Source organism: Globicephala melas, chromosome 8 (genome assembly GCF_963455315.2).
Source record: "Globicephala melas chromosome 8, mGloMel1.2, whole genome shotgun sequence".
Lineage (NCBI taxonomy): Eukaryota > Metazoa > Chordata > Mammalia > Artiodactyla > Delphinidae > Globicephala > Globicephala melas.
In genome coordinates this window covers 8,977,380-9,005,205 of record NC_083321.1, presented here as the reverse complement: position 1 = coordinate 9,005,205, position 27,826 = coordinate 8,977,380, and the positions used below count along the sequence as shown (strand labels likewise).

At 49.9% G+C, this 27,826-nt stretch overlaps 3 protein-coding genes across 8 annotated transcripts; 1 reads left to right on the top strand and 2 right to left on the bottom strand.

The window, feature by feature from the left end:
• Positions 1-532: 532 nt before the first annotated feature.
• On the bottom strand, positions 533-10,669 carry BSCL2 (BSCL2 lipid droplet biogenesis associated, seipin). Of its 6 annotated transcripts, none has more exons than XM_060303069.2 (12): positions 10,525-10,669; positions 10,120-10,341; positions 8,295-8,611; positions 6,365-6,446; positions 3,333-3,476; positions 2,363-2,497; positions 2,078-2,175; positions 1,469-1,610; positions 1,261-1,326; positions 1,000-1,090; positions 824-904; positions 533-684 (listed from the first exon to the last, which is right to left on the bottom strand). In XM_060303069.2, exons 2-12 carry the CDS (start codon positions 10,306-10,308, stop codon positions 542-544), a joined length of 1,488 nt encoding a protein of 495 aa, XP_060159052.1. In that variant the 5' UTR covers positions 10,309-10,341; positions 10,525-10,669; the 3' UTR covers positions 533-541. The 6 variants fall into 6 exon arrangements, with proteins under 6 accessions (XP_060159052.1, XP_060159054.1, XP_030689729.2 ...); XM_060303071.2 differs by lacking the exon at positions 10,525-10,669 and adding an exon at positions 9,437-9,786 and having other exon boundaries at positions 10,120-10,506; XM_030833869.2 differs by lacking the exon at positions 10,525-10,669 and having other exon boundaries at positions 1,000-1,086; positions 1,260-1,326; positions 10,120-10,506.
• Positions 10,554-12,228, top strand: GNG3 (G protein subunit gamma 3). The gene is made up of 3 exons (XM_030833879.2): positions 10,554-10,929; positions 11,328-11,427; positions 11,703-12,228. Exons 2-3 carry the CDS (start codon positions 11,329-11,331, stop codon positions 11,829-11,831), a joined length of 228 nt encoding a protein of 75 aa, XP_030689739.1. The 5' UTR covers positions 10,554-10,929; position 11,328; the 3' UTR covers positions 11,832-12,228.
• Positions 12,229-14,813: 2,585 nt separating this feature from the next.
• On the bottom strand, positions 14,814-27,437 carry HNRNPUL2 (heterogeneous nuclear ribonucleoprotein U like 2). The gene is made up of 14 exons (XM_030833864.3): positions 26,420-27,437; positions 24,397-24,532; positions 24,027-24,103; positions 23,697-23,836; positions 23,297-23,387; positions 23,097-23,209; positions 22,612-22,875; positions 22,316-22,438; positions 21,808-21,936; positions 20,941-21,109; positions 19,397-19,597; positions 18,274-18,347; positions 17,902-18,009; positions 14,814-17,783 (listed from the first exon to the last, which is right to left on the bottom strand). The coding sequence occupies exons 1-14, from the start codon at positions 26,958-26,960 to the stop codon at positions 17,703-17,705; spliced, it is 2,247 nt and encodes a 748-aa protein (XP_030689724.1). The 5' UTR covers positions 26,961-27,437; the 3' UTR covers positions 14,814-17,702.
• Between the last annotated feature and the right edge of the window lie 389 nt (positions 27,438-27,826).

Genomic DNA, 27,826 nt, shown 5'->3' with positions numbered 1-27,826 from the left:
AGGAGGGGAACACAAAGGACGGGGCCACCTGGCTGGTATCAGAGAGAAAAACAGCTGTGGACAGCATGGGGCCTGGGCTACAAAATGCTGTTTCAGTAAAAAATCATACCACATTCATGGCAGTCATTTCCTGTCTTCTGCCTCCCAAAGGACTGAGGAAGGGAGGGGTACGGAGGCCAGAATGATGTATCCCAGCTTTCCAGACCCGCCCTATGCTATCCCCCTCCCCAGAGGGAGATGAGAGTCACGTGGATGGAGTGGGCAGGTTTTCGCTCCTTGGACGTCCTAGGCTGATGAATGGAAACAGCTGTGCCTGAAATAGTCCGGGGTCTGGAGGTCTTCCCCATCGGTAGCCCCTGACAAGACAACCTCCTCCAATGGAGGTGGGGGATGCCTGGGGAACATCACGTTTTCAAATGGCCCTGAATCCAGTTTAGAGTCAGGGAGGCAGCTGGCATGAAAAGAGTTTATTGGGGGAGCCCCGGAAAGGGAAAGGGATGGGGGGGGAGGGCTGGAGTGTGGGGACTCTGCCCTATTCTCTTCAGGAACTAGAGCAAATGGGGCGCTGTCGGACAGTGCCTGTGGAGGGTTCAGAGCTGCCCACGGTCTCCGGGGCAAGGGCAGGGGCAGAAACAGGCAGGTTGGCCTCCGTCAGCAGAGCTGCATCTTCCCAGGAGCCTGAACCTGGGCCAGGGGAAGGAGAAACGAAATCCCAAATGGAAATTCCCCAGGGGCTCCTGCCCCCACCCAACCCAACGTGGCCTTCTCCCCAGCCACAGGCCAACCCCAGGCCACCCAGGTCCCGCTGCAGAGTGCCCCTCACCGTCACTGGCCTCGGGCTCTAGCTCCTCCTCGCCACTCAGGGGCTGTTGATCTGGTTTCTCCTCCTCAGACAGCTGGCCTTCTGCAGCCCCAGGGGGAGGGCAGAGGTCAGTCTGGAGGAGGCTGAAGGGGAGGGCTGAGAGGAGTCAGGAAGGAGGTCGGGCTGCTGCGCCTTACCTGGCTCCGAGGGATCTGCACGGCTCTCACTATCCTCTGTAATGGGTGACAGCTGAGTGGACTCCTCCTGGCCTTGGGGCCCTGTGCCTCCAAAGGGGGTAGAGGACAGGGCAGGGCTAGGGCAGCTGTGCCTGGATGGCAGTGCCAATTTCACCCCATTCAGCCTTTGCCTTGACCTTCAGCTTGGTATGTGAGCACCTAAAGCCTCATACTGGACGGCGCAGGAGCCTCCTCACCCAGCCCCCAGCCATCACCTTTACCTGGCTGATGGGCAGAGATCCTCCGCTGGACTTCCTTGTGGGACCTTTCTCTGTTTCGGATGTTTACCTGTAGCGGGGGAAACTCCTGAGCAGCAAGGACTGCCTTCCCTCACCAGTGATCAGGGCCCTTCAGCCCCAGCCCCCAACATGCTCCTGCCCACTCCCCAAAGAAGGATCGTGACGGGGAGAGGAAAGGGGTCCTTTGCGACCTGCAGAGAGAGGCGGTGTCGGGGCCAGATGCCCCGCCACACCCACTGCATGTAGCTGAACAGCACGATGACGCTGAGGAAGGTGAAGTTGCTGGCGACGCCAACGAAAGCGCAGGTCATCGGGAAGTTGTACAGCAGGTACCTGAAGCAGGAAGCAGAGACAGGAGGGGAGTAGCAGGTACCAGGGAGTACCAGCCTTCTCATTTCCCAGAAGTAACTTCTAGGGCGATTCGCCAGTTTGGCTAGAGCTGGGCTGCATCCCCTGCCTCCCACCCACTGAGCCAACGTGTTCAAGAGAGCAGTTCCCAAAAAAAAAAAAAAAAAAAAAAAGAGAGCAGTTCTCAACACTGACTGCACATGACCTTTCCCTGGGGTGCTATCAAAAGGTCTGACGGCCTGGTATGACCCTAACAAATCCTGGTCTTGGGGTGGGGCCCAGGCATCAGTGTCTTTTAAAGTTCCCCAGGGACCTGATACGCTGACGTGCAGCCAGGGTTGAGAGTCTGTGGCCTAAGTAAAACCCGTAAGAGCCGGCGCCTCTGCTTAGGACCCTCTTCACTTAAGGACGGCCCCGCGAGAGCTGCCCAGGTCACGGCGGCGCTTCCCCACCTGAGCCCAGTGAAGTGGGCGTGGATGCGGAGGTAGGCTCCGTACAGCTGGACGCGCCTGCTGTGGATCTCGATGACGGCTCCGGTGGTCGGCACATACTGCGGGCGGGTGGGCAGTGGTGGCAGCACATCAGGCCAGGATCCTGCCGCTGTCACTCTTACCAGGCCAACCTGAGGCCCGCTTCCAGCCTCTACTGCTGTCCCTCCTGACCGAGCCCAGAAGCTCCTCAGGTAAAATCCTGGGCTCGTGGGGAGGGCTGTGTCCTAGTCCTCCTTCCCCCCTTACCGAGTTCTCCCTGTATTCTGGGTACAGCTCCACCTCCAGGACCTGCTTCTGCTCTGCAAAGCCAAACAGCAGGAGGCTAGAGAAGACCAGTGTGTCAAGCATCTGGAGCAGGTTTGAACGGTAATGCAGCATCACCTGCCAGGGCCAGGAGGGAGAGGCTGGGGACGGGGGCCCGCCCCTCCACCACCCCTGAGCAGGCCAGGAAGGCTGCTGCTTCCCCGGTCCCTGCTCCCTCACTTTCACTTCCTACCACGCCCCCAAAACCCAAGTCTTGACCCAACCGTCGCAAACACTTGAATGACATCCCTGCCCTGCCCTAGCCGGCTGCGTGTCCCTATTCCAATACAACAAAGCCCCCTTTTCTAAGAAACCCTCCTAGGTGAGGCCCCACACCGTCCCTGATCTACCTTCCCCCCAATGGTTCTATAATCCAGAACAGACTGTATGTTCCAGTGTACCGTCTGAAGCTTTCCCGCATGTGGACATTCAGGGATTTGCTTCATGATGTGGCTCTGTTGGTAACTAAGAATGATGATGTGGTTCTGTTGGTAACTAAGAATGGGGTCTAACATTTACCGAACACCCACTGTTTCCTCACTGAATCCAAACTAGTCTTGTCATGAGGGAGTTACTACTATATTCACTTATAGTACTTCATAACTAAGGGGTTAAGTAAATTGCCCCTCAGCTGGCATGTTTCTGAGTGAGGATTTGAGGCCAGGCTTGCCTGGCTCCACAGAAGCCCCCGTTTTCAGGGTGGCTCTACTCTTCAGACTTTACCCCAAAGCGGGCCATGCTCATCAGATGTTAGGGGGTGTTTGTCTGGTGTGGTAAACTGACGCCTCTTGCCTATCCTGATGTGTCTGTGACTTCAGAGCTAGGATGTTTTCTCCTGAAGCCCTACCCAGACAGTCTGACATCTGTCATCGTTCTCCACACCCTCCTAGACAGGCCAGGAAGGAACACTCACGGAGCGTGAAGAGGTGGAGATGATTCGGCCGCCTCTGGTGTAGCATGAAATGGTGACCAAGAACATGCCCAAATCTTGATTCACAGGAGACTCTGGCAGCTCAAGCTCTAAGGTAACGCGGTACGGCTGTCCATACATCAGCACCTGCCCAAGGTAGCCCCATCTCTTTAAAAAAAGTTTTTTTAAATTGCACTGCCCCTGTACCACCTCCCCCCCTTCCCCTCGAAACACTCTGCCACAACCCTCCGCTCTCAAAACAGGCCTCTCAATCTCTCTGGTCCCAAGAAAGTGCTGCCCCCTTCTGGTGGCTGGATCCCTCCCACTTCTGAGATCTTCAGTATCCTGTCTGCTCTACCGAATCGCTCTATTCGAGAAAGGCTGTGTCACATTTCTCTTCCAAAAGTGAACCGTCACGTTGCCAACTGGGCCATCTGTGACTCAGGTCTCTCTGTCCCCGTGAGGCCATCCCCCCGGACCCAGCCTACCTTCACTTACATTATTAATTAACCGAGTGCCAGAAGTGCTCACCATCTCCCTAGCCAGCTGTCGCACAGTCACTGTCACTCAAGACCATCTTACGTCATTCTGGGTCCTTTATCTTGGTTCTGTTGGTAGAACCCTGAGACTCACACAGGAAGGCTTCTTCACTGGGACTAACCTCAAGAGGTTGAAGATGTGCCACCAAACATACCCTAGTTTTCCTGACTGTTCCTATGTTCCTCGAATCCTACATTCAGCTATGCTTGTCCTACGCGTGACCCCCTCAGGGTGATACATAAGGATCACAGCGGTGATGGTAAAGCTTCTGGTTTTAACCAAAGAGGGAGTGGATTAAAAAAAAAAAGAAGTTGAAAAAAACTTTCCCCTAACCCTAATAGTATACTAGCTCCAAAATCTAGATATGGCTATGAGGGTACTTTGAGCATTTTATCCGTAGGGTAATAGCTGAAAAACCACTGATCGAAGTCTTTCTTTATACAGATTCTTATTTTCGGTCTGAATTACGTCCTGACAAAAATGGATTCCATGAGATTCCTACCCCCCTGTAGAGGCCAGATGAATCTAAGCCAGTTGCTTCACTGAATTCTTTGAAACATTAAAATAGGTAGTTCTCTGAGTGGGCAGGACGGAAACGGGGAGGGACTGCTAGGTAGTGGGTATGGGTTTCTTTCTGCGGTGATGAACATGTTCTAAAATTGATTGTGGTGATGGTTGCTCATCTCTGAATATACTAAAAACGACTGAATTGTACATTTTGAAGGGCGACTTGTACACTATGTGAATTATATCTCAATAAAGATTTATATATATATATTTTTTCTTTTTAAACCAGTAATTATGTCATCTCCTCCAAGGGCATCCACAAAATCTAATACCAGAATCTTGTGAATGAGTCCTGCCTTTGTTCGCATTTGTCTGCCTGATGGGCAGGTTCTCCCTCTCCTCCATTCCCACGCAGCATTCACCCTTCCTTAAAAGGCCCACTTTGAGCCTCACCATCTCCATAGTCTCACACCTGTCTAATTCTTCACAAACTCTTCTGAAATGCAGAATCTGCATCTTTGCTACTTAATGCAATGTATAGATTTCTGTCAATCCTGTGAGCTCCTTGAAAGCAGGACCACATCTTCTATTTCTAAACAAGGTGTTACACACAGAGAAGACCCATTATTTCATGCATTCACTCAAAAATGCTCACTAGAAATGAATGAAATGATCAATCTGGCCTCACCCTTCATCTTTCCATTCCTTCCTCATCCAGCAGCCTGGTACCCGATTGTTTTAGGCTCCTTGCATCACCAACCATTATGATCTACTATGGGCAGCCACACAAATGCATGCAGCATCCCAGGTGCAAATGTACTGTGGCTTTGTTTCTATTCCCCTCTCAATATATTCCATTTATTATTATTATTAAGCCACAAAAACACATTGAACCAATGTTTTTACAGAACATTCTATAATAATCTCCAAGTTACTTTCCTGAGTAGCAGAACTAAAATGATAATCCTGTCTTGCAATGCCCAACATTCCACTTCACCAGTTTTTTTTTTTTTTTTTTGGCCACACTGTGAAGCTGCCCCAGGGATTGAACCTGGACTCTCGGCAGTCAAAGTGTGGAGTCCTAACGACTGGACCGCCAGGGAATTCCCTTCCCCACTTCACCACTTTGAAATCTCCATTTGGGATCCACTCATCCCACCTGGTAAGCTTTCTGGATAGTGTTACCCTGGCAGTAAACTGGAAGATGTCACAGGAGACAGGATACACAGTCTCCTAGGTTATTTGTATTGTCAACCCCAGGGGGCCCCAGACTCTACAGCTTACACTCCTCCCTTCAGAGTGACCATTTATTTCTATCCTGTGTTTATCTTTAGGTCAGTATCCTCCCAAGTACAATTTTTGAAAAATCATTTTCAAATGGTGTTTAAACTCTTAATAAGTCTGATTTCTGATGACTTCTTATTACATTGCTGACAACTCAGAAAACTCTGGTGATCAGAAATGCTCCTGATCCTCCAGGATCCTTCTGAAGTGTTCTGGGATCCTACCCTTTTTCAGAGCCTCCAGCAGCTTGCCTAATAGAGAAGGATGCATTCCCATTCTGCATTCCCCAGGGTTTCCAGGTTTGTTGAAGGCATACTGGCATTTGGCCAGTCCTCTGGCACAGTACCCTTTGTAATGGCAGGTTACACATATCTGTCAACGGTTTCATAATTTAACATACTTACAAAACTCTTGGGTGGATCCCATCCTAGTTCTGTGAGATAGCTGATCTGTTAATTTAGGTTCATTTAGATCTAAAATACACCTTATCTAGTAGATATGGCCTGGCTGAAACAATTTAAGAAGGAGGAAAGAATAATCCACACAATTCATTTGGACTTTAATTTTTCTTTAACCTCCCTTTTCCCTGAAAGCCTTCCTTTTAGTCTCTATTACTCGGTCCCTGACATCCAGGTCTTCCTCAAGCCTTCCTGTTTCAAGTCATCAAAGCTCTAATGAAACCTCTCTTCAGCTCCCATACTCACCCGATCACGTCCACCCTTAGCCAGTGAGACATTGGCAACAGGGAAGGAGCAGAGTAAGGAGGCGGAGGAATCACAGTCGGTCCTAAATGAGAATGGGGATGATACTCTGCTAAGTTACAGAGTCTGCCTTACTTGTCCACACACCTCCTTGGCCCCTAGGGCTCCCTTTCCTATCCCCCATCGCTTCTCCCAGAATGGGCACGCTTCTCTGTTATAGAGACAGACGGAGAAGAAATGCAGCCAGGAGATTCAAGACAACAGATTGAGTCTTTAATTCTCTTCCTGCTACTTCCATTTATTTCCTTTCATTAGAGCAGACATTCTTAAATGGGAACCTATGGACACTTAGTTGAATAGTTTCGGACTTAAGTCTTTCTAAAGACTCATCTGGGGAGCTGATAAAAATGCAAATCCCTGGGTCCCACTCCTCCAAATTCTGATTTAGGAATTCTGGTCTGGGGCCTAGTTTGAGAAAACTCCTCCAAAGGGAGCCACAGATGATCTTTAAGAGGCTCACGAACCCTTTGAATTGTAGGCAAAATTGCACATGGGCATATATATAGGTTTTTATGGCAGGAAGGGCCATAGCTTTCATAAGCTGAACCTGGGCCAGGGGCCAGGCCATCATGCCTCTTAAAAGTTTAAGCACGGCTTCCCTGGTGGCGCAGTGGTTAGGAGTCCGCCTGCTAATGCAGGGGACACGGGTTCGAGCCCTGGTCCGGGAGGATCCCACATGCCGCGGAGCAACTGAGCCCGTGTGCCACAACTCCTGAGCCTGTGCTCTTGAGCCTGTGAGCCACAACTACTGAAGCCCGTGTGCCACAACTACTGAGGCTTGCGTGCCTAGATCTTGTGCTCCACAACAAGAGAAGCCACTGCAGTGAAAAGCCCTCGCACCGCAACGAAGAGTGGCCCCCGCTCGCTGCAATTAGAGAAAGCCAGCACACAGCAACGGAAGACCCAACGCAGCCAATAAATAAATTAATTAATTAAATAAAATAAAATAAAATAAATAAAAGTTTAAGCAGCTCTGCCTTAGAAACTACAGCTCATGACCACGGACTCAGGACAGGGAAAAAAAAAAAAAAAAACTTTGGACCACTGATAATAGTGCCCTTGTCAGCACCTCTTGATTGGTCCTGTAGTCATTGTTAAAAGAAGGGGAGACGGGCTTCCCTGGTGGCGCAGTGGTTGAGAGTCCGCCTGCCAATGCAGGGGACGCGGGTTCGTGCCCCGGTCCGGGAAGATCCCACATGCCGCGGAGTGGCTGGGCCCGTGAGCCATGGCCGCTGAGCCTGTGCGTCCAGAGCCTGTGCTCCGCAACGGGAGAGGCCACAATGGGGAGAGGCCTGCGTACCGCAAAAAAAAAAATAAAAAAGAAGGGGAGGGAATTTGGCAGGGTTTGTAAAATGGGAAGGAATTGAGGCCCCAGGCAAGAAGTAGGGAAGTAGGACTCTGGGAGTTTATGCACCCAGACACCCTGTGTTTCCATAAATTCTCTTGCAGCAGACTATCCGGGAGTGGGAAGAAGTCATGTAAAAGGCAAACTACTGCTTTCCTAATACCTCCTCTACTGAAGGCCAGATTAGTTCTGAGATGACCCAAGGAGTTGGGTTGGCTCAAAAGTCTACAGTGGCCCTGAGAGAGGTCTGATCCAGCCTAAATTGAACTGACCCTCATAATGACAATCTAGGAGAGGGATTTTTTTTTTTCTTCTTTTTAACCAGATTCCAGTAACCAGAGACAGGACTAGGACCCTAGAGCTCTACAAGCCCAGACCTGCCCCAACCTTGGGCTATAAATCAGTATAAGCACACTGGGCTCAAGTGTCCTCCTCCGTAAATAAGGGGGTTGACCTGAATAAGCTCCAAGGGTCCTTGCAGCAATTCTCTCACTGGATTCGTCTACTTTGATAGAAGACCCCTCTCACCTGTAGTAGAAATGCACGGGGCTGAGGTGGCTGACTGTCGGCATGTAGGAATAGTAGAAGGAGCCATAGAGGAAGACAGACACCCAGAGCAGGAGCAGGATGGTACAGAAGAGCACCCCAAACTGCAGTAGCAGCTTGCGGGCACGGCCTGCCAGGACGTGGCCCATCTCCTGGGCCCACAGTAAGGCAGGTACTGGTGGGTCATTGACCATGATGGGGAGTGCAGGGGGTCTGGCCCCGGGTTCAGGCCTTGAGTTCCTAGGTGCTCTGCCACCTGGACGCCACCCCTGGCCATGGGATGAAGCAGCTGGTGGTTCCTGGAAAAAGAGAAGGGGAAAGAATGGCTCTTTTCACGGGGGAGGTGGGGACAAAAAGGACAAGCTTACCGGACTGGCTTTGAGGAACCAGAGATAGCAAGACACAGCAAAGTCTTTGTTTCATATGGCCTTTCTCCAATTGATTGCGTTTCTCAGCCAATTATCCCTTCCTTTCCTCCACTGTGCTCTCTCCACCACCTGTGCTAGAGTTCCTCAGCTGAACCCATCCTTGGGTCACCTGATTCTGGGACAGCCACCTTGACGGGCATTCATAGTAATACGTAACATACAGAGGATGAGCACCTTAAAATTCTTCCAAGGCGGTTTTACACACACGATGACACGATTCCACACTGCGAGGTGGCTGCACGGAGAGCACGCGCGACTTGCCTAAGGTCGCACAGCCGGACTCAAAGCCAGCAACCTCAGCGCAGCCACAATTCCGTACCGAGCTTCTCCTCTCCTCCTGGAGCTGCAGTCGCTCTCAGACAGGGCCGCGCCCCACTCCGGGCAGGGCGTCCTACAGCCAACGGCCGCTCCCCGCCAGCTCCCTCTGGCTCAGCGGTGGGCGCAGCGCCCGGAGCCCCCACCCAACCGCAGCAACACAGAAACCTGCCAGCGAACCGCCACAGGGATGCAGACTCACCAGCCGCGCACCGCCCGGGCAACCGCGAGAAAGCACTTCCGCCTCCCGGGGAAGTCCCTCCCCCTCCCGGGGAAGTCCCTCCCCCTTTCGTCGGCCCTCTTTGTGGCACTGGGGGCGGGGCCCGTCTGGGGCGGGGCCCGGTACAGGAGGCGGGGCCTTCCGGGCCGCCAAGTTCCTACCTCCTCGCGACCGGCACTGTCCGTTCCTGCGGTCCGTTACCCTCCGGATACCAAAACCAAAGGGGACAGGCGCCTCCCTCCAGGCCCCAAGATATGCTCCAGATATGAGTCAGCAGGATCCCTCAGCCCGCCCCTCGAGGCCGCAATCACGGCCCTCCGCCCACAACTTCACTATCCGCCATTTAACCCCCGAAGAGGGGGAGAGGCGGGCATCCAGCTGGCGCTGATTTTCATTGCCCACAGCTCCTTGGATCCGTGGGCTTCCAAGGCAGAAAGCATTCGCCCCGAGAACGTTGCAATCTGCGGGTACCTGTGCATCTTGCGCGTTGCGCCAGCGGGCTGGCTGTCCCCTATTCACAAGAGCGGTAGCATTTCAGGCCCGTGTTTTGTCTCCAGCTTTTACGATGCGTGATCGACCTCCTCCGACCCTAACTAGACTTTCCCTCAGAGTCCCCACAGCGCATTATCTAGACTAGGTTTTGGCGGGTGGCATTTCTATTTTGTATACGTCTATTCACCCCAAATAAGATCCCTCAGAAGGATCAGTGTTGTGTACATCTTTGCGTACATCTCACAGCACCAAGCACAACACTGCAGACGTGGGAGGCAATCTCAAGCCAATACACACACACACCCAGGAATCCCATCTATTTCCAGAAACACCCACCGACTCTCCCCTCTACCTGGTCTTTGTCCGATTCTTTGATCTGATCTCTGCATGCCACTCTTTCCCCAGCTGCTCCTTCTTCTCTTTGGTCTGCCATTTCTTTAGACATCTTCCTGATGGACCTCGCTGCCCCTGGATCTTCTGCTCGAGTACTTGTAGCTAGAACGTTAAAGTGGTGATCTAGAAGCTGATACCTGTAGCTCATCACATTTTCCAGGATATGGGGAATGGAGGGTCCCTGGGAGAGAAGTGAAGATTCAGGTGTTAAATGCTGTGTCAGAGTAGAGGGAGGAGGGATGGAGGGGGCGACTGCCCAGCTGATGTCAGATTTTCAAATGAGCAGGGTCTCACGCAGTCAGTACTGACTCCACTGCAGGGGCTGTCACAGGTCCAGACCACCCCATTTGAGGGGGGAATCTACCTGGGACTCAGCTACTTCCAGCTCCTTTGGGGAGGTCTCTAGCCCAGACTCTGAATGCCTGCAATGGGGGAGGGGCAGGTAGTGAGACAGTAACAGTGGGGGCGTGCACAGGGGCTGCAGGCAGCAGCCAGGCTCCCCCACTGGCCAGACAGTTGGTATGTGCCAGGATCTGAGCAGCTCCTTCTAGCATCCTTCATCTTTCAGGTAACAGCCAGTGCTGGAGCTGCAAAAACTGGGACCAGCCCTCCACTGGCCTCTGACTTGACCCTCCCCAGTGGCCTTGTGCTGCTGCGTCAGATATTCTCAGCTGCAACTCCCTGCAAGGTGGGGCACCCATCTCAGGCAGAAGGTTTTGGTGCACCCCACGATCCTTCTCCCCAGGACTGTCGCTGCCCGTGGCCTCAGGTGAGTAGCGAGCATCCTGCTTTTCTCCCTTTGGGGCTCAAGGGGGCAGGTGGGGGTTCAGTACTCTCCTCATTAGGGCGGGCCTCTTTCTAGTTGTGGTTTTCAGAGCTGGGAACACACATAACTTGAGGGCTCGGAAGCCTTAAATCATTTATATGTTTAATGATCTGTGGCCCAGGCCATGTAGGAGTTTGGGGAGCATCTCATCCCACTTCTCCATTTCCTTAGCTGAGGAAGACAGGAATGGGAAAGACCACGGAGGTTGGGGATAAGAGGGGAATAAAATATTGGGGCATATGACCCGGCCTTGTAAAGGTTGATGAGGAGTAAGCACAGAGGGGGGCCTTCAGCTGAGATTGTGCAGGGCCCCCTATCATGCTCTGAGCTCTCTTCTCCAGGATGAAAGGGGAGACCCCTGTGAACAGCACTATGAGTATTGGGCAAGCCCGCAAGATGGTGGAACAGCTTAAGATTGAAGCCAGCTTGTGCCGGATAAAGGTGGGTGGGGCCCTGGATCCCATTAGTTGGCAGCCTGTATCGTAGGTTCCCAAACCTCAGGATAAGAGATGCTTTCTTTCATTGACTCCTTGAGATCACAGGAGGAGTCTTGGGATCTGTAAGGAGAGCTGGCCCCAGGTCTCTGTGGGTGATGAGGGAAGAGAAGACTGTCTTAAGGAGCCCTAGAGACGGCAAAAGATTTTCCATTTGGGGAGGGAGGCTGCAGTCCATTTCAGGGTTTCTGGCTAACAGTTCCCCTCCTGGCTGTGCCCCAGGTGTCCAAGGCAGCAGCAGACCTGATGACTTATTGTGATGCCCACGCCTGTGAGGATCCCCTCATCACCCCTGTGCCCACTTCGGAGAACCCTTTCCGGGAGAAGAAATTCTTCTGTGCCCTCCTCTGAGCTGCCCTGTCCCTCCTCACAACTCTTCACCTTTCCCTCTCCCGGGCCCTTCCTCATTTATGTCAGGAACTGTGGTGAGCCCACTAGGGTCCCTGCATCCCATCCGTAGCCCTTTCCCAACCCTGTGAGGTTAGCTGAAGCACAAGGCCCTCCCTCACCTATCTGCCGACCCCATTTCCTCGCCCACTGAGGCGGACCCAAAGCACCCCGTGACTCGGGGCACCCTTAGCTCCACCCACAGAAGGGCTGTCAGACTCTGCCAGCGTCCTGCCCGCTTCCCTCTGTGACCCGCTCAGACAATGGAGAGAGGGATGGGCTGGGTGCTGGCTCTCAGTCTCACCTGGAACTATTGGAAGTGTAAAGCCATTTGAAGAATAAAGTCATCCAGAGTCTCAGAGGACAGTTCCTGTGTTACCGTTCTTGGGGGATAGGATCAGTCAATAGATTTGGGAGTGGGTGCGGCAGGTGGAAAAGCTTGCCATAACCAGGGAACAGGGCCAGTCAAAGCGGGTTAGACATTGTCTAGGATCGGAGATCCACCGGGTTAGGGTGGATGGCGGGCATGAGAGAACGTCTCAAGTGGAAGAATTAAGTTACAGACAGACACTCAGAGGCTACGGAGAGCATACACACACACACACACGAGTGCAATGAAGACAAGTGAAAATGAAAACAGACCTAACGGGGTGGACTTAGGGAGGGCTTCCGAAGGGCACTCGCAGACAGGAGGTACCCAGTGAGAGGGGAGGAGCTTGGTTCCAGTTCCTGGGAAGGGGCCGTTTTACTTCTAAGATGGCGACGCCCACAGCAGGTCTCCGTTCAAGATGGCCGCCGCCAAGGGGATCCGCACCAATATGGCCGCCGCATGTCACAGCGTTTCACCGTACAGGGCTTCTCGGCTGGGCCCATACTTAAAATGGCGGCCCCAGGCATCCAGAGTTCTCAATATGGTCCCTTCCGTGCTCATCTGTCTCAAAATGGCTGCTCCTTCCTTCGTCAACTCGATACCCACTCCTACCCACCCCGGAGGCCGGAAGCCGACGTCCACCCGATCCAGGTGAAGGCACACTGGTGGCTATAGCCAAGGATCATGGGACAAGGGGGTCCCAGCAAGCACGCCTGCAGTAGGCGCCGGTCGCGTGGAACTTATGAGAGAACCTAGGTCTCTGTTATCTTGTCTAGTAGAGACTCCCTTGGAGCGGAAACATAAGTGTGAGGACAATGCCCGGCGCCGTTCGGCTCGGGGCGCTGTTCCTTGGTCGCTTCCTGTTCTCCCTAGGAGTTGGATAAGCCCTTAGTTCAGTTTGGGCTTCCTGTTAGAACTGGGGCTTGCTGTTCTCCCACTTCCCATTCAGGCCCCTTCTGTCACATCCGCCAGGAGCAGTGTCCCCGCCCCTGGTGCGCCTACCACCCCTAGTAGTGGTCCAGCAAGCTGCCCGGCCAGAGGTTTGTCTCACGAGCGCCTCCCGGACTCAAACTTGGCGGAGGTTTATAAAGCCCCAGCATACCTTTCCAGAAGCCGTTACCTTCCAAGGGAAAGAAAGACACATACGGAGGTGGGACCAGGGCCAAGGCAGAGAAAGTCAGTCTCAGGAGGTCTGCTCCTCATGGGTTGTCAAGATTCCCCACCCCCTACCCAGTGACACATGCTTCCCGGGGCAAGCCTGGGTCATGCTTTGTCCTGGGATACGCTTGCGGGTAGGGTCGGCTGCCGGAGGCTGCCTTGCAGAAGGGGGTGACCTATATTAGAGACAGCACATCGCCCCCAGCTTCCCCACACCTTCACACAGGAAGACAGCAGGGGAGGGGGACAAAGAGGAAACCAAAGGAATAAAGGGGGTTCTACCAGGAACTGAACTTAAGTTTCCTATGGACGTCTCCACAGGCTCCAGGAGTACCCAGTGAACTTGAGGCACCTTCAGGAATAGCAGCTTCCCCGCTGTTGATGAATTCCTGAGCCCTAATAGGCCCTGGAGATATTTAATTCCCTCATCCTGGAGAGGAAGAAACCAAGGAAAGTAACCTGGCTGCCCTCCTGAAGTGGGGACCTACCCCCATTCTGTTCAGGAGCCTGCTTAGTTCTTAGTGCCCGTTGACTCCTCTAAGGATCAAGTCTGTTTAATCCCTGCATCCTGTCAGTGTCTGGCATATGACAGGCATTCAGATATCCAACGATTGTACTATACATGCCTAAATGGCAAGCAGGGCATAGAAAGCACTAAAAGAATCTTTCTCTTTTCCTAAGGTATTACAGTGTTGGGCAAATTCCAGAGGGGTAAGTGAAAATGCCCACATCAGCTCAGACTTGGTAAGAAGTCAGAAGTGCTCAATAAGTGTAATCTTGATATTAGGTTATTTAAAAAAAAAAAAAAAAAGCAACCTCTGCTCAGTTTTTCTACACATTCAATTTTCATACTCATCAGATTAGGGGTGAATGGCTGCAGCCCTTGCTGGGGGCAAAGCCGGGGGGTCTAGAGGTTACTAGAGACAAGGCATGAGCTATAAATAACCATTTTAAATTATTAGCTGTAACACTGAGTAACTTTAAATACCCTAGAGAATGGGCAGACACTGAAATCAAGGATAGCCTTTGGGCCCAAAGCTGTAAGCCCCTGGGGTGGGAATCTCTATCATGTACAGTGGGAGGAGTTAGAGCAATAACTATACCTGTATCACGACTACTTCAAAACACTAGATGTCATAAGCCTGTGGGAGCCCAGCCTTAATAAGTCCTTGACCATTTATCAGAAGTTACAATCAACATCCGTTCGGTGCTAGTAATGCAGTAGTGCTTTTGTCAAAGTTACCTTCTCATTCTACATAGTCACTAGGGAAGAATCCCCATCAAACATCTTCTGTTGAATAAGTAGGCTTTTCCTCTTAAGTGGTAATTACGAATAAACTTAATCTGGCTCCTAAATGGAACCCTACATTTAACTTCAAGCATCCAACTCGTTTTAGTATAGGCCAAATACACAGAGGTCATGGTTATCATTTATTTTCTTCTACTCCAACGGCTCAAGCAAGCACTTAAGTAAGCCAACAAACCCCGAGTGACCCCGAGTGAAGGTATGGCTGGTTCCCAAGTGAAAGCATGGCAGAATAGGAAGGGAGAAAAGCCATGAAAGAGGAAAGCCAACCTTGGTTGGAACCCAGTACAACTTGAGGAGCAGCATCAGAAATAAAGCCCCCAATGACACACTCTACCCAGTCAGTGCAGCGACAGGAGAGAGGGTGAATTCAATCCAAATGGTTATTTATTCTAAAACTGGAAGCTACCGTGCCTACATTTTTGCCATAATGTTGTAATGAGAACAGGGGAGGAAAAAGTTACAGATGTAAACAATGACACAGTTACATTTTTTTTAAATGGTAAAACCCTTTTTTACTGGCCACTTCCAAGAATGCTTTACAGGTTGTGCAATAACATTTACAGGCTCCATGTGGTGTTTGTTTTTCTCACAAGCTTTTCCATCTACAACTACAACAGACGTCTGATAAAACACTAAACAAGTCTTCTAAGGAAAACAAGGGTAGGGATCCCGCCTGTTAATCCACATTTTCCCCCTTAACATTGTTTTTTCATAATAAAAAAAGACAGAAACAAAACCCAGACATCTACTGTTGTTGCGAGTGATCTCTTGGACTAAACCGACAAGGATGTGGCAGTTTCACTCTCCACCCACCTAGAAAAAGCTTTTTTTTAAAAAAAAATGACTTTCTAGTGTCAAAAATTAACAGCAAGTACCTCCCCTCCCCCCAAAAAAACCCAAAGCGGCTTAAGCTTTGTTCCCCTGGTCCTGAGGGCCTAGCATCCCCGAACTGTGTTGTAGACTATAAAAAGATGCTATTTGCTGGAGAACTAAACGTTTGAATAGGGGTGGCAGCTTCTGCCTCAGAGTCAATTTTCTGTTATAATCTTGCCCTAAGGGAATCTCTTTGGGCTCCAGTTTCTACCTCCTCCTTTTTACCTCCCTGACACTATGAGCAAAACTTTCTCAAAAACTCCCCTTAATGATAATAAAAGGTTAGTGGGTTACAGAAAAATTCATGCAATCACTTCACCCACTGCCACACACAAATCCATTTGACGGCACCACAGAAAAAGCAGGTGCCCAGAGAAAGGACATCATTTTGAGCAAGCAAACGTATTGCCTACCAGCCCCCATTCCAGCCTCTGGGTCAGAGGTCCTTGTGGAGCAGAAGGGCGACTAGAGGGCCAGGACGAGGGCCTGCGCACCCTCCTGGGCACGGCAGTAACCGTGGGAGAGGGGGAGAGAGGTCAAATCTCAGCACAAAATTTTCAAGAGGACTGCCCAGGTAAGGAAATGGAAGTGAAGTACCTTCTAGTAGCACAACCCAGGGCTCCACTCGCCAGGAAGTGCAGCATGTGCGGTGCTCGCTGAGTGAGCTCTTGGCTGACACAATGCTGAGCAGGAAGGTGGATGAAAACTGAAGCTCAGTATTGAAAGAGCATTCCCATAATCCACCTGTATTCTTGAACCCACAACCTGAAGCTGTCTGTCAAGAACTGGGAGGGTGCTGGTAAAGTTACAAAACAATAACTCTCCCGACTGAAGTCTCTTGGCTAGAGGCCTCTCTGGGACACACAGGGAAGGCACCCCAGGAGGAATCCTGTTTCAGCAAGTCGGGAAGGGGTGCTCTCTTTCATGCACACGCTGCACACGCTCACATTCATGCTCTTCCCAAGTTCCAGCAGCCCCACGGAGCTGCCTCCCACCCCCCACCCTCCCCTTTTCTATTCACTCTCTATCTGTGTATCAAAAAAGCCAGCAGGGCCCGGGCCCTCCACACTGTAGAAAATAGCTGCTATTCTCAGCGCCTGGGCCTGGTAGCCCACACCACAGGATTCACCTATATACATATCCTGCTGCAGTGAAAAGAATCCTGCTTCGTTTCTGTGTGAGCTGAAACCCTGAGAAACGTTCCTTCTCTTGAACTATAAGAGGACAGATTCTCTAACAGAGATGATTTCAGAGACTTCCCACCTGTCTCAACCTTGGAAGACAGAGAGTAGAGACTGGCAAATCACAGTCTTCAGGCTGAGGGCTGCAACCCCAACTCTTCCCCCGGATTTTACGGAAATCCATTAACAGACACAGAGAGGCTGCAAGCTATTCTGCTCTGCAATCAGGAACAGTCCCCACGCCTCCTTGGCGTGGGGATCCTATAACAGAACCGCCCAACTGGTGGTCTCCATGCCTCAGCCAAACAGCACAAAGGCACAGGAACGTGGAGACAGGGACACTATGGCCTCCCAGCCCACCAGACCAGATATCCCAAGAGGGAAAGGTCGGTAAAGAAAATACAAACGGTTAGTTGGTGCAAGTGATTGATAAGAGCTGATCGTTTATTTTCACTGCCCCAGTCACAAGCTCTCCCTCTGTCCCCGCTCCTGCCTGTATGGAGAGTGCCCTCACACGCCTCCCCACCCGCTCCGCACTACCTCGCCATCACTCTCCCTTACTCGGCTGCCAGTCCAGCTGCCTCAGAATGTCAGAAGGGTGACATTTTCAGTTCTTTTCCTGTCTGACTGCAGGGTATAGGACAGGCAGCCCTAAGTGCTGCTTTCTGAGCAAATGGTTTTTTGATTACAAATATCTAACTAGGTTTGAAATGTTTTATAGAATAAGACAATATTCTTTTCAACAAACTTTAAAAAAAAATGTACAGTTTTGTTGTTTGTTTCCACCCCCTCCCCCCCCCGCTTGCGCACCCTCCCCCCACCGCCCCTCCCCGGCAGCTCAGCCCCACCCCGGCAGCCCCTGTTTTCCTTGGTTGTGTTTTGGGAGGTGCTTGGCACCCCCAGAGATTCAGCTTCATGGCTGACAGGCGACAATGGCAGGGGCTTCACCGATACCCTTGGTAACCGTAGTAGTTCCTGTAGTATCGGTCTCTGTCCTGGGGATGGTGGTAGTAGTAATTCTGCCACTAGAAGAAAGGGGAAACTCCATCACCTGGAGCCACAGCTGGCTAAGGATGGAGAGGCACGACACTCATCCCTTTGGCCCTGCCCCCCTTCATCTCTCTATCCCCAGATGATACTTACATCCCGACTGTATTGTCTGTAATAGTCTCTGTATCTGTTGTACTCATAATCTCGCCCATAGAACCGATCGTAGTCTCCCCTGTATCGATCGTAGAAGTTACGGTAACCCTGAGAAAGGAGAAGGAGAAAGAGCGAAGATGTATGGGCTTTCAGCATCACAAGCCACTGCTATCCCCCGTCTTAAATGAGACACATCTTCACTTGATATTATAAACAAGCTTAACCTTCCCAGGATAAAGTCTTCCAGAGGAACAAATTAAATGGGCAAAACCCTAAGCCCTGAGAAAACAGCCCAAACCACTCTGCTCCCCCAAGCCAATAGGAATGGCTATCACGGCCCAGAGGGAGGAGCAGAAGGAGAGCTGCACTCACCCCTCTGTTTCCAGACTGCCCCCAGTACTGCTGCCCGTAGGCCCGGTTGTCGTAGCCTCGGCGCTGCCCGCCCACTGGAAGAGAAATGGAGAGCGCGCTCAGACAGCTGGCATGGGGTCCTGGCTCCACATCTGAGTGGAAATCAAAAAGTCGGAGCCAAAGGCAATTCTGGGGGAATAGGAGGCCTGCTTCTGCCAGGCTCACACAATGTTAATTAAAGCACCAGCCAGGATCTTTTAAAAAGTCTGAGGTGGGGGAGGGCAGAGGAATAGAGACACAAGAAAACCAAGCCACCTTGGTTTCACCTTTTGAAGCTCCCCAATTCCTGCAAAACATTTAAGATGCCAAAAGGATACATGGCAGAGTTAGAAACATGAGTAAAAACTGCCATTCGTAGAGCCACAGACTTTCAGCCCTGGAAGGGATCCTGGATATCATATAACCCAGACCCATCATTTTATACAAATGAACAAAGTCTAAATGATGAGCTCTTCCAGGGTAGGAACTGTTGGTATTCCCACTGCCCAGCACAGAGCAGGCACTCAAAAAGTTTGTTGACTTACACTTATAATTACACACACACACACACACATTTTTAATGCACAGTGAATGCACACTGTGGCGGGGGGTGTTAACTGACAAACTAGACATTCAGGAGGGAAATTAATTCCACTAATAAGCTAACTTACTGTCTAACACCCCCCCCCAGATTACTGAATAATGCATTCACTTTCTGCTCTATACAGTTGGGTTGATCCAATAGACAAAGTAGCAAGGAAAAAGATAAGAATCTGATTTCACTGCACAAATCCTTCAAATAAACTACAATAGTGAATGGGGAGTCCACATGTAAAAATGAAAACTAGATAAATGAACAGGCTCAAGCATTGCTTTTCAAGGAAACAAATATTTTTGTTGAAAAATAACTACCTTTTGTTGAAGGATTATGGAAAAAGCACAAGAAGCTGGGAGTAAAGATCACAGGAAGAAATAAGCTCCGTAAGAAGGGGCTTCCTTACTGTTGGTGACCTGACTTGGTTTGCCTGCCCTTTCCTTGTGGGTCCTGCTGCACTCAGCACAGAGAACAGACTGAGGCTCGGGCTGGCAGGTCCCCAGGACTCACCGTAGCCTTGGCCTCTGCTTCGGTTCTGCCGGTTTCGCTTGTTTCGATTGTTTCGGCGGTTTGTCCGCTTCTCGGAGGGCGGCAGCAGCTTCCTTGCCTCCTCCCTGTACTTAGTGACAATGGGCTGAGCTTCCTCCTTCTCCAGCTCCCCGTATGTCACCTCATCCATATAGTCGCATTTTTCAGGCAGAGAGAAGTTGGCTGTAAGAGTAAGAGAGAAGCTTGTGGGCCTCCAAGTACGCAGACGGGTAAGATCTCATGATGAAAGCCCCACTACAAGAATAGGATTTTCTAAGCCTCATGTACTAATGCACAGAAGTGTGCTGGGTTCACTCTATGGGTTTTCCCTAAACTGTAACAGCCCCAGGCAAAGGGCTATCTGCAAACTGTAGATTTACGAGTTCTCAAGTGATCCATAATAAATTAAGAGTGAACTGGGTTAAGGTTTCTTATCAGGACAGAAGCAGGCAGCCAGAGGCTAAAAGTAACTGAGAAACTTTTGGTGTTGGTTAGATAAGAAATACACTTTTAAAGAGACTCAAGAAGAAACTGACCCCAGCCTAAAGGCACTTACTCATCTATACAAGAAAAACAGTTAACAAGAGTACGGGGTCCTCATTAAAACCACCTGTGTATGATGGGCCAGCACACTTGCCAGTCTCTAGACATCAAGTTCAGAGGCTGAGTCCCCGCAGAATTCAGTTCAATGAGGCTCTCCTGATTCTGAGATGAATCCAGTTAGCCCTCCGTTTTATAAAACTGAACTAAGTTCCTCCAAGTGCTTGAGTACCGGTATGGACTGGCCTAGTTCATTCTAAGTAAACTTGGAGAATCCAGCTCTTAAATGTGTAACCAGCTCCCATGCCTGGGCATTATCAGAATTCAAAGAGCCAGTAGTTGACAGCTCAGGTGGGATGTCAGGCGCTGAAGGCAGCAAGGGGAAAAACCAAACTCTGAGGTGAACAGCACAAAACTAGATCAATCAAGATAGTTAATTTTGCCTTCTAGGGAACCTTGCTGTAAGGCTTTGTACCACGCGTATCAAAAACCAAAACAAACAAACAACAAAAATAAAAAACAGGCCTAATGTGATACTAGAAATCAAAATATACTGATGAGATCATTCACTCCAACCACTACCATTTTAATTTGAACCACAAGCATGGCCCATCTCTAGAATATAAATTCGGTGAAGGCAGAGCTTCATTTCATTCATTCTTTCCCTATGTCTAGAACAGTACTGGACAAATAGTAGACACTTTAAGTACTTACTAAATGAATAACTGACTCGTTGAAGCCTCTGCCTTAAGGCTATCATCCTGTGATCTATCACCATTTCTCTTTTTGTATTTTATCAGAATGAATCAAGGAGTTATTGCTTCACCATTCACTCTGCTCATTCATTAATCTTCAAGTGATCACACCCACTAATTTATTCCAGAGATTTACACTTTACATGTGGAGAATCCTCCAGGTGCTAAGAGGCTCCAGTGAGGTGTGCATGGACCAAGGACAGGACCCCTAACTTGTAGAGTTTAGCCCACCTTTCATCTCCAGCATTATAGACTCAGGCACATCATCTCCCTCCACTTCCTTCCTTAGCTCCAGCCTCTTCTTCCAGTCCTCCTCATTAGGGACGACCACCACCACTTTCCGAGAGAAAGTCTTAAACAGCAATAGCTTCCGCCGTTGGCCAGAGTTGTACACGTTACACTAGGAACAAGAGAAGTAATAGACGTTTTAGGAATAAAAATTAAACACTAATTCAACCAACAATTACTGAGCATCTTTCACAAGTGAGGCACTAGATTAGGGGTCTTATTTACACAATCTCTTTGAATTCTTCAAAAGCTACATGATGTTATCCTGTTTTACACAACATGAAAATTGAGACTCAGAGAGGCCAAGACTTGTCCAAGGTCACAAACCTAGTAAGTGGTGGAGCCATGAATCCAAAGCTCCAACGCTCTTTCCATTGCCTCTAGAATGTGTTTTACAGTCTGGGTCCATACACTCTCTGGTAAAAACACTAAGAGTTGTATCTCTGAGCTCAAAACACATTACAACCGTAACACAACCACTTAGTCATAATCAGGTAACCTGATTCTGTTACTTAATTCAGTCTTTCTCTATATATGCACCCTATTTTGACTCTGAGCAATTTTTTTTTAAAGGGATTTAAAAAAATATTATTTATTTTGGCTGTGCCGGGTCTTAGTTGCAGCATGCACGCGGGATCTAGTTCCCTGACTAGGGATTGAACCCAGGCCCCCTGCATTGGGAGCACGGAGTCTTACCCACTGGACCACCAGCAAAGTCCCTGAGCAATTTTATCAGATTAAATGGATACCAAATCTTTTATCTTTGGACCTATTGTTAAATTAGGTTTCTTTTGAATGTTTGAACAATACCTGATCAAGAATGAAGTTCCTCTTTGTCCGGGAAGCAATCTGGACCAGCTTACTAAGGCACTGGGAGGCTTGCTGAACTAAAAGGTCTCGGCTTTTGGGGTCCATCTGTGGCTCCTCGAGCCCCTTCATCTAATGAGTTTGAGAAGAAGAGAAACACAAGGAGTTACACACTAAGTTAAAGCCCAAGAATCACTGGTAAATGCCACACCACCACCAGATCAGTTCACTGACATTGCTCAGTGCTGTGAATGTTGTCCATTTCCTACAGAACTCATTTCCAGTCTCAATCTGGATAAACTCCAGACTTTACCAGCTTTCACATTTGACAACACAGCAAAGGAAAAGAAAAAAATCTACCATAAACACATACTGAGAACGCATTTCTTTATTTGTGGGGCCCTTGTTCTCAGACACCTGAAAGACCAACTCCACTGGGAAAAGATTATATCAATTTCTTGGTACCTCAAGAGCTAACATCACAGCTGACTAACCCCTCCCAGCAACTCACCCTCATTTGATTGAGCACAGTCTCAGCTCCCAGGACATTGTATCTTTTCTCAGGGTTTTCTTTTGCGTATTTCAGTGCCCACTGGGTCTTTCCAGATCCAGGCAGTCCCACCATCAGAATCACCTGCAAGTAAACAGAACCAGGAATGCTATAAAAAATAAGTGAGGGTCATGTTTACAAAGCCCAATTTAAGAACATCCTCCCCTTCCCCCAGCTGGGTAAAGTTTTCAGAAGAAAAGCGACCCACCCACCATTCCAAGCATGAGCACCAAGGTTCTGCACACTCTCCAGCATACCTCACACTCCTCTATGGTCTTGGGAGGGACCGCAGTGCGCACGCGCTCCTCCACAGGCACGGCATGGATGAACACAAACTCTTCTGGCGGTGGGAAGAAGGGCTCCTCCTTCTGACCAAAATTTAATTCTACAACACAATTTTTGCAGAGGACATGGGGTAGGAGGGCCCGGTCAGCCAGGGATTCCTTGTTGATACGGAATGCCACGCCAAGGTCTTCTCCATTCTTGGAAAAGGAAAGTTCTACTTCTTCAGCCTCAAAATTCTACAACGACGAAAGACAAGAGCATTTATGGGCACACAGAGCTTGAGGTTGATTAATCTTACAATTTAATCTTTTTTTTCTCTACTCCAACTGCTGTACTAAACAACTATGTGAGCAATGCATCAAAGGCAGAAAGGACAGCAGTCGATGGGAAGCAAATTGATCCCTAGTGCCCTCTATTTACTCCTTGCTACAAATCTACAACTTTCAGGAGCACTTACAGCAAAGCAGCCAATGACATCACTCTCCCCAAAAGTCTGGCCAAATTCCTCAAACTGCCCATTCTCTGCCTTGAGTCCTCGTCCATCGAAACCATACGAGAATTCATCCTCACCTAGAATAATCAGCAAATTAGTTACCTACACACAAACCTCCCACAGAGCAGCAAACATTAAAATGATTATGTTAAAAATAACTTTACCAAGCTGTGGATGGGAAAAATCAACAGACCATCCAACTCGAAGGAGAGAAACCTCTGTGCAGCCTTCTTTCATTGGGAGATTCTGGGTTACCTGGCCAAGTCAGAAAAGGAACTTTCAGATACTCGAGCAAAGTCTGAGTTAGACAAGATTTTGATACAAACCGAAAACAACAACTATCACAACTCAACGTCAGAAAAACAACTGTCAATAAACTTAAACCAAAGCCATGAGGGTCAATTTCTCGGTTACTGGCGCTACGGTTGTCATTCAAGCGTGGTGCCTTTTTCTGCACTGATAAAATACTGGTGGGCAGTAAACTACTATGTACTGGAGCCCACTACATAGTAGTCTAATGACTAATTTAATAAATGAACGGTCCTAATGAGCTGTACACACTACCTTGGCCTCAAAGCAGACTTTCCCCTTTGTCACTCCATAAGTACTTCTTGCCCCGGACCAAAGGGTGGGGAACTTCTCTGAGAAAAGCGGCTGCCCTCCATAGCGGTCTTTGCTCACTTGAAAATGGAGATCCGAGGTATCTGTTAAGAAAGAAGCGATCTGTTTACTCCAATGCCCAACACTTGAAGCCACCAATAGAACACAAGTATACCCAGTTCTCAAGAATGGATACAAAGTTTAAATCTTTTCAAAGCTGCAGGCCATGAAGTTTTAATCTCCAAAATCACTTTTGATTGGTTTAAAACCTCAACCTGTCTGCCTTATACATACACGTGTCCAGGTTCACAAGAGTCTGATCCTCTTCCTCATCTTTTGCCTCTTCTTCCGGGGGTGGTGGAGACTTTGAACTATACATATGAGAGAAAAGCAAATACAGTGTAACCAAAGTCCTCTAATTGGAGAGGTGTCTGCATGACATCAGGTCTGTTTATCAGCAAATATAAACTTCCAGCAGACAGCTTCTTTCAACAAATGTGAAAAGGGCAACAGGAGCTCTCAGGGTAGATTTAATCTAAAACTTAGGCCTGTAAAAACCTATTCCATTTTTAATCCACCCCTCTTTCCAAACTCTCCAATCAACATCAGGTATACCAAAATCAGAGCAGACACTCCCTTCAATGAAAGGGACTATTTCCCTCACCGGCTGTGGTAAGCCTCCTCTCGGAATTCATAGTAAGCTCGGCCATGTTCATCCTTCTCATCCCGCTGTCTCTTTACCCCCCGCCGCTCACCATCTGAGCCTGCCGGTTTTGACTTTTCACTATCTTGGTCATCTCCTACAAAAAGGAGGGAAAGAAAATCAGCAGTTTTCATACTGGAGTGTAGAATAAGCTCAGAACCAACAGAAACTAAAGGAGGACCTGCATATCCGTCTAGTCAGAAGAGCCAGGTTTTTCCCATGGCATTCACAGAATGTTTTATTTCCAAAGATGATCATCTTCCTGTCATTGGCTGGGATTTTTTTTTTTTTTTTAAAAAACGGACATTATGGGCTAATTACAGTCAAGCAGTAGATTAAAAATTCGGCAATTTTTGCATTCTAAATTTATCTGCTTAAATCAGGTCAAACTTGCAGATTTTCCCACCAATATGACATAAAAGAAACATCCCATGAGTTTTTTAAAAACTTCATAGCTTAACTTCGATTCCTGACTATCAGATTTGGATTTAAGCTGGACACTTAATATATGTTTTCCAACACTTTTCCACAGGTTCATGTTACAGAAGCCTCAATTTTTTTTTTTTAAGGGTTTGCCTTTCCAGCTTTGAAACGCACAGCCATCCACAGCTTTACTTACATAGCTAATGGACTATGGTGTATATACAGAGCTGTATTTTTATCACAGATTTTTACTGAAACTTGCAGGAGCAAACCATTAAGTCACAAGAGACCCACAAATGATACTGCATCTTTACTGCACATAATTTGGGGCAGAAAAGTGTTGTCATATATTTCGCAACATTCTTCACAAAAGGAGAAGAAAAGCAATTTTTCCTTGGACTTTTTTGGTTTGTAACACTAAAGTTTTTAATAATAACTTCTTTAAAGAAGTCCTTTATCCCTCAACCTTTTTTATCTGCTATCTGGCGGTACACGTTAAGTCAAAGGTTATGTAATGGGATTTTTGTTCCAGAACATAGGACAATCTGCAAGTTGCATGTGACTGTTGTAGAATGGGTTCCAATTATACCATCATACCAAGCAGCAGCCTAAAAAATGTATTATAAAAGGAACTAAAGCAAGCCACTTCATATTAAGAATGGGAAGCAGCTCTAGTTTTCCTCCCTACTCTGACAAGACAGTTATGGATCAGCTCCAACCATCCAATTACTTCAAAGAGAGAAAGGTCACTAACTCCCTAGGGCAACTCTATACAGTCTCTTCCACAAGGTTACTCAATGGACCCACCAACAGCCCAACCATTTCAATTCAGGAAGTCAAGGACCCGAAATGTAAAAAGCTAGCTAAGTGTACAGCAAATATACAAATTTGCCCAACCATCTACTCAGATGAAAGATTAAAATTTAGTTGTAAGAATTCAGGCAAGGTTAAACCCCTAGCCAAATAATGTTGATTAACGTTCTAAATGCTGTAGATTAAAATTTTTTCTTCCGTAGTTAACGATTAAACTTGACACCCTCACACCACAGGCTGCTGAAGCAGGAGCTGCTGCTAAAGCAGGAGCAACGTTAGATTTCCAGATTTTCGGTGTGGCTCAAACTCTAATATTGAGCTTTCGATGGAGCGAACTTTGACGAACTGAGCTTATTGCTTAATTTTATGGCGAAAAAGTCAACAGTCGGGCCGAAGCCTCCAACAGTCGGTCTGGCTGTGCGTGTAATCAACAATTCCTCAGTGCATTCTCGGTTTAGGAAAAGATAACCAGCACCGCGGAAGGCTGCTCCAACAGGTAGCTCATAAGCAGTTCGCAAGCAACATCGCTTACTTCCATCCACTACCACCAAGCAACCGAGTTAGGCAGGAACCTCCCGCCTGCAGAGAGTGGGGCCACCAGAGGTAGTCAAACCCCCCAAAAAGGTGGGCAGAGGACGAAAGCCACCTCCCCTGGGGAGTCCCACCGAATGGCGATGGGAATCGAACCCCGCGATGCAGGGCTTGGTGCTAGGTCAGGGGCGCACCCGCTCCGCTGCCAGCTCCTCACCCTGTTCCTCTGCGGCCTTGTCACCCGGCGCCTCGGATCCCGGCGTCTCGTCTCCGCTCCGATCCTCCGGCTCATCTTCCTCCCCCTTGTCGGTGCCCTGCTCTTCGCCACCGTTCACCCCACCTGACTCGGCTGTGGCCTCCTCCGCTGGTTTCTCGGAAGCATCGGGCTCGGCCGCGGCCTCCACGGCTGCCGCCTCCGGGGGCTCCGGCGGCGGCTGTGCGGCCTGGCCCGAGGCCTCGGCAGGGGGTGGCTCTTCGTCTTCGTCCTCAAGCAGCGCCTCCTCGTCCTCCTCCTCCTCCTCTTCGTCCTCCTCCTCGTCCCCGCCCGGGCCGCCGCCCGACGCGGCCACAGGCCGAGGCTCCGCCTTACAGGCCCCGCCGGGCCCGGCCCCGCCACCGCCGGCCTCGTCCTCGAGCATCTCGGCGTCCAGCGCCTCCTGCAGCCGCTGCGCCAGATCCACCTTGAGGCCGCGCGAGTCCAGGCCGCGCCGCTGCAGCTCCGACCGCAGCTCGGTCACTTTCAGCCGCTTCACCTCCATCGCCGCCGCCGCCTCCTCCGCCTCCCGCCGCCTCCTCCCCTGAGAGCCGTCGACCGAGCCCGACCGCGCAGGCGCCGCCGCCGCCCGCCTCCGCCTCACGCGCCAGCACTGAGCCCGCGCGAGCGAGCGCACGCACGTAGGCACGCAGGCAGAAGGCTGCACGCAGCCTCCGCTACGTAGTGTTTGTTTCTCGCCCTTCCTCCCTCCCCCTTTCGGCCCTCGGAGCCCAAAACAACGCAGCAGGGAGCTGCTTCCTCTCCAGCCCCCTTGGTTCCCCTGCCGCGGGCGGGTGGGCGCGCGCCGACGACGGTGGACTTCCCTCTCTTTACCTCCCGCCCCCTCTCACCCCCTGGGCCAATCGCCGCCAGCGGCTTCACGGCGCAGTCGCACCGGAGCCGGAGACGGGAAAGGCTGGCTTCAGCTCAAGTGCCTCGTAGTACCGAGGCGTGTGCGCACCCGTCCCTCCGTACTTCCAGCCGGGGCTCCGCGCAGCCGCCCGGACCTCCCTCGCCACACGCCCCTCCCACCCCGTCACCACCCTTACTTCCGTCTGACCCGATCACACTGTTGTCGTAGGGCTTGCTCGCTAATCTCTGTTCCCTAGTGTCTATTCGTGCAGCCACTTCTTGAGAGAGAAAAAAGCCAGAAGGAAAGCAGGGAAGCTCTTGCAACGTGAACGCCTACTGGCAATTGTCTTTCTCGTTAGTCAACAAAAGGGCTCTCTAAAACCTTGCAAGGACTGCAGTAACTAACCCCGGCCCTCTTTTTTCCCCTCAATCCTTCAACTTCTACCCAGCAACAGACACCCTGGCCTCGCCGTATTGGCCAACTTGAATCGTCATCTGCAATTCTGATTGGTCCCTCAA

Bases quoted from the DNA above. Each gene is read 5' to 3' on its own strand.
- BSCL2 (XM_060303069.2), bottom strand. From the start codon at position 10,308: ATGAGCTACAGGTATCAGCTTCTAGATCACCACTTTAACGTTCTAGCT. The intron at 3,477-6,364 runs GTGAGTATGGGA...TACCTTGGGCAG, and splicing joins CTAAGGGTGGACGTGATCGG to GTGCTGATGTATGGACAGCC. The intron at 1,327-1,468 runs GTCGCAAAGGAC...CCCCCGCTACAG, and splicing joins GACACCGCCTCTCTCTGCAG to GTAAACATCCGAAACAGAGA.
- GNG3 (XM_030833879.2), top strand. From the start codon at position 11,329: ATGAAAGGGGAGACCCCTGTGAACAGCACTATGAGTATTGGGCAAGCC. The intron at 11,428-11,702 runs GTGGGTGGGGCC...GCTGTGCCCCAG, and splicing joins CCAGCTTGTGCCGGATAAAG to GTGTCCAAGGCAGCAGCAGA.
- HNRNPUL2 (XM_030833864.3), bottom strand. From the start codon at position 26,960: ATGGAGGTGAAGCGGCTGAAAGTGACCGAGCTGCGGTCGGAGCTGCAG. The intron at 24,104-24,396 runs GTGAGGGAAATA...TCATATGTATAG, and splicing joins GAGGAGGCTTACCACAGCCG to TTCAAAGTCTCCACCACCCC. The intron at 18,348-19,396 runs GTGAGTCCTGGG...TTTCTCTTCCAG, and splicing joins AAGCAGAGGCCAAGGCTACG to TGGGCGGGCAGCGCCGAGGC.